This window comes from Humulus lupulus, chromosome 8, assembly GCF_963169125.1.
Source record: "Humulus lupulus chromosome 8, drHumLupu1.1, whole genome shotgun sequence".
In the NCBI taxonomy this organism is placed as follows: domain Eukaryota; kingdom Viridiplantae; phylum Streptophyta; class Magnoliopsida; order Rosales; family Cannabaceae; genus Humulus; species Humulus lupulus.
In genome coordinates, this window is record NC_084800.1 from 114,539,410 (window position 1) to 114,544,297 (window position 4,888).

Consider the following 4,888-nt stretch of genomic DNA (forward strand, 5'->3'; position numbering starts at 1 on the left):
TCCACAAAAGCTTCAAGATCCGGGTAACTTTACTATCCCTTGTACTATAGGGAAATTTGAATGCAAACATGCACTTTGTGATCTTGGAGCAAGTATCAATCTCATTCATCTATCTGTATTTTGAAAGCTTGGTCTTGGTGAGGCAAAGCCTACTACTATTACTCTTCAGCTCGCGGATCGATCAATCAAGCAAGGGGAGTTATTGAAGATGTGCTAGTCAAGGTAGACAAGTTTATTTTTCTAGCAGATTTCATTGTTCTAGACATGGAGGAGGATACAACAGTTCCCATTATTCTTGGGAGACCATTCTTGGCAACCGGGCAAGCCATCATTGATGTGCAAAAGGGTGAGTTGAGGTTGAGAGTTCAAGGGGAAGAAGTGGCCTTTAATGTATTTAAGGCTATGTCTTATCCAAGAGCAAGTGATAGTTGCTTTAATGTTGATGTGATTGATGAGGTGGATTCGAAAAAGAGGATTACTAATGATCCTCTTGAGTTGGCTTTGTTTTTGGGTGATGATAATGTAGAGGAGAATTGGGAGACTCATGAGTATGTGAAATGGATCAATTCTTATTGTCCATATTACAAGAAGAAATTTGAAGAATTGGGGCAAGGGCCTAAACGCCCCATACAATCTATTCAGAAGCCTCCAGTCCTTGAGTTGAAGTCTTTACCGGAGCATCTTTGCTATGTTTACTTGGGGGAGAAAGAAACGCTGCCTATAATTATCTCTTCATCGTTGTCCAAAGGTGAAGTAGAAAAACTTTTGAGAGTTTTGAGGGCTCATAAACGTGCTATTGGGTGGACTTTGGTTGATATTCAAGGAATTATACCTTCAATGGTTATGCACAAAATTCTTACGGAAGAAGATAACAAACCCTCTATTGAAGCTCAACGAAGGCTAAATCCCTCTATGAAGGATGTTGTTCGGAAGCAAGTACTGAATTGGTGGATGCTTGGGTGGTCTATCCTATTTCTGACAGTGCTTGGGTGAGCCATGTTCAAGTGGTGCCTAAAAAAGGAGGAATGACTGTGGTAAAAAATGAGAACAATGAACCCATCCCTACTCGCACTATGACAGGATGGAGGATTTGTGTTGACTACCGCAAGCTGAATAAGGCGACGAGGAAGGACCATTTCTCGCTGCCATTCGTGGATCAGATGCTTGATAGGCTTACAGGCCACAGTTATTATTATTTCCTGGCTGGTGCACTACAAAGTTTGAAAGGCATCCTTCGGAAAGCAAAAGTACCATATGGGCAGGTGAATGTTGTCTTCTCTTGATCCTCCGGAGCAATGGCAATTTGGTGACAAAGAAAGATGCTAAACCACGTCTCCTTCGGTGAGTCTTATTACTCCAAGAATTTGATATGGAAATCTAAGATAAAAAGGGTACCGAGAATCTTGTGGCTGATCATTTGTCTAGGTTGGAAGTTGAGGAAGATCAAATCACCAAGATAGTGCAAATCAATGATTATTTTCCCGAGGAACAATTGTCAGGGGTGAGTGACAAAGCCAATGCACTGTGGTATGTAGATTATGTCAATTTCTTAGTGGCAAAGGTTGTGCCTCCTGAGATGTCTAGAGTACAGTTGAAGAAATTCTACTCAGAGATTAAACATTATTATTGGGAGGAGCCCATTCTCTATAAACATTGTGATAACCAAATAATTCACCATTGCGTACCAGAGGATGAAATGGCCTCTATTCTCAACCACTATCACACTCTCCATTGTGGGGGTCATTTTGGTGCTACCAGAACAACAGCAAGGTATTGCAATGTGGTTTCTTTTGGCCTACTTTATTTAAAGATGCAAATACTTTTGTTAAGTCTTGTGATAGATTTCAACGCACCGGTAACATATCACGAAGAGATGAGATGTCGCTGAATGTTATTCTAGAAGTTGAGTTGTTCGACGTGTGGGGGATTGATTTCATGGGACCTTTTCCATCATCTTACAATAACAATTATATATTGCTCATTGTGGACTATGTGTCTAAATGGGTGGAAGCAGCGACAACTTCTACGAATGATGGTAAAGTAGTTCTAAATGTTTTGCATAAGAATATTTTTACTCGATTTGGAACTCCCCGAGCTATCTTAAGCAATGAAGGGAGTCATTTTTGCAATAAATGGTTAGATGCTTTGCTTGCTCGGTATGGAGTACAACATAGAATCACTTTGCCTTATCATCCACAGTCCAATGGGCAAGCAAAAATTTCTAATAGAGAGGTCAAGAGCATTCTTGAAAAGACCGTTAATAGCTCAGGGAAGGATTGGTCTAAAAAGCTTGATGATGCTTTATGGGCTTATAGAACGACATTTAAGACTCCCATTGGCATGTCTCCTTATCGGTTTCTTTAGGTAAGGCTTTCCATTTATCGGTAGAAGTAGAACATCGAGCCTATTGGGAAATGAGAAAGTTGAATATAGACTTGAATGCAGCTGGAAAAAGTAGGCTAATGCAATTGAATGAACTTGGTGAGTTTAGGAATGAAGCCTGTGAGAATGCCAAGATTTACAAGGAACACGCCAAGGCATGGCATGACAAGAACTTGGTTCGCAAAGAATTTCAACCAGGTCTGCAGGTGTTATTGTTTAATTCCAGATTGAAACTCTTTCCAGGAAAATTGAAATTGAGATGGTCGGGACCGTACACAGTAGTGAAGGTATCTCCTTATGGTTCGTTGGAGTTGAAAAATCGAAATAATGAAACATTTAAGGTGAACGGTCAACGAGTGAAGCCATACTTGGGTGGTCTCATTGATCAAGCCAAGACCATTATTCTGTTGAAGCCTCTTTGATGAGGAGCTCATCGTCCAGCTAAATGACGTTAACGACAGCGCCATTGGGAGGCATCCCAAGTTCATTTAAGTTATTTATGTTTTTAAGCTATTTTAGTTGAGAAAATTTTTATTTTATTTATTAGTTTTTGGTTTTTTTTTTTTATTATTATTTTTTAATATTCTTGTAAATACTATGGATTCTGTCATCGTGAAATACGTGAATTTTTTTTTGAACAAGTTGTGATTTGTAGAGTAGTCCTGCGACCGCAAGAATCACTTTCTGCGGCCGTGGGTCAGAGGTCTAGGCGCAATGGGGAGATTCCTGCGACCGTAGGAACCAATTTTCTGCGGCTGCAGGATCACAATTTTTTTTTTTTAAATAATAAATAAAATAATCGTTTTTGAAAATTCTTCTTTTCAGCCTCTCTCTTTCTTCTACCTCTCATTTTCTCACTTTCCTCTTTTCTTCATCCCCTCATTTCATTTTCTCTCTTCAATTTTTTTTTCAAGAGGCCATATAATTCCAAGGTTTTGTAAGTTTATTTCTCTTTTAATCATTGTCTACTTTCCATCATCATCATCATCATCATCATCTACCATTGTAAGTCTCCTTTATCTTTTTCCTCTTCAATTCTACATTGTGTTCTTGAGAAATTTTTCATAATAGACTAGTGAATCCGAAATTTTTGTGTGGTGTTTGATAAATATATGTTATTTTTGGATTCTTAAGCTATCTTTGAACCCATTGTATTGAATGTTGATGAATGTGCATTTGTGTTGAGTTTGCTTGATTTTGAAATTGGGAAATTTTGACCTAATTTTGGGTCTGAATTTTCTTAGATTATTTTGTGAAATTGAAGTGACATTGGTGAAATTGAGAATTATAGATGCTTATTTTTATGTTCAATTTCATTGGGAAGCAACTGTTAGGGGCAAAACTGTGAAATTTCACAGAAGTGATATCAACAAATTTTTCAAATTGCCTACCCTAGAAATGGATGAGTATAGGGAATTACAGGACCAACTATGTGAGGAGAGTACTTGGGACACTATCTTGCAAGCTTTAACCCCGTCTGGCACTGAATGGACTTTCAATGGCACTCAACGAGTTGGGTTTCCCTTCAATTTGTTGACGAGGGAGAAAAGAGCATGGTTGTATTTTATTTGTTCAAATTTGACACCCACCAAAGCTTTTACTATTGTCACCCCTAGTAAGGCAGTCTTGCTATATGCTGTCCTACAAAGGAAATCTATAGATGTAGGCACTATTATTGCTTCCAATTTGAATGAGTGTTGTGTCACTAGTTATGCGGGGCTGTATTTTCCTAGCCTTATCACCAGTTTATGTCTGCAAGCAGGGGTCCCCACTAATGAACTAAAGGAGAATTTGACCCCTCTAGTTTATGATTTGGTGAAGATTAACAATGTGAAAACTTTTTCAGTTGTTCCTAGTGCAGGTATCTCCAAATAGTCTACTTGTCCACCGCAAAGAACTCAGAATGTCAACCAAAGGCTGGACACTTTGGTCTCACAGTTCCAGCAGCACCATGTATGGAGTGTCAATGTGGCGCAGAATCAATATGCCTACAACCAAGCCTTCACTACTCATTTTGGCAGTGACACTAGTGGATTTCCACCATATCAACAACCACCCAACTTTGGGTATCCTCCACCTGAGGGGGATGACGGGGCAGGTCCTTCATCATGATTCGAGTCAAGTAAGGTTCCTTTCCTTAGCTTTTATTTAAACATTGGGGACAATGTTTTTGTTAAGTTTGGGGAAGGTGGTTTTATTTTAGTTATTTGTATCAGGTTAGTTAATTTAAGTTTCTGTTTAGTTTGGTGTTTTGTTAAATTGTCTTTGGTTTTGTGTGTTAATTGTGTTTCATGTTAGGGTATCTAGAGAGTCTGTCGAATCAAGATAACAATCATTAGCCAATGAGAATATGGGATTGACTTGTACTATAATTCGAGAAAAATATATTTGATTGTAAAAAAAACAATCGGTGTGCTTGGTTTGACCATTTCTTTTGGTACAACTGAATATTTGATCATGATTGGTAAATTCTTGCAGTTAAATGTATTTACACTTACTGAATTTT

At 38.4% G+C, this 4,888-nt stretch overlaps 1 protein-coding gene across 1 annotated transcript; it reads left to right on the forward strand.

Moving 5' to 3' along the window:
- The first annotated feature begins 2,414 nt into the window (after nucleotides 1-2,414).
- LOC133795967 (uncharacterized) lies at nucleotides 2,415-2,804 on the forward strand. The gene has a single exon (XM_062233450.1). It carries the CDS (start codon nucleotides 2,415-2,417, stop codon nucleotides 2,802-2,804), a length of 390 nt encoding a protein of 129 aa, XP_062089434.1.
- Nucleotides 2,805-4,888: the final 2,084 nt, after the last annotated feature.

What these genes read in the sequence shown, in the direction of transcription:
- LOC133795967 (XM_062233450.1), top strand. Translation starts at nt 2,415, where the DNA reads ATGAGAAAGTTGAATATAGACTTGAATGCAGCTGGAAAAAGTAGGCTA.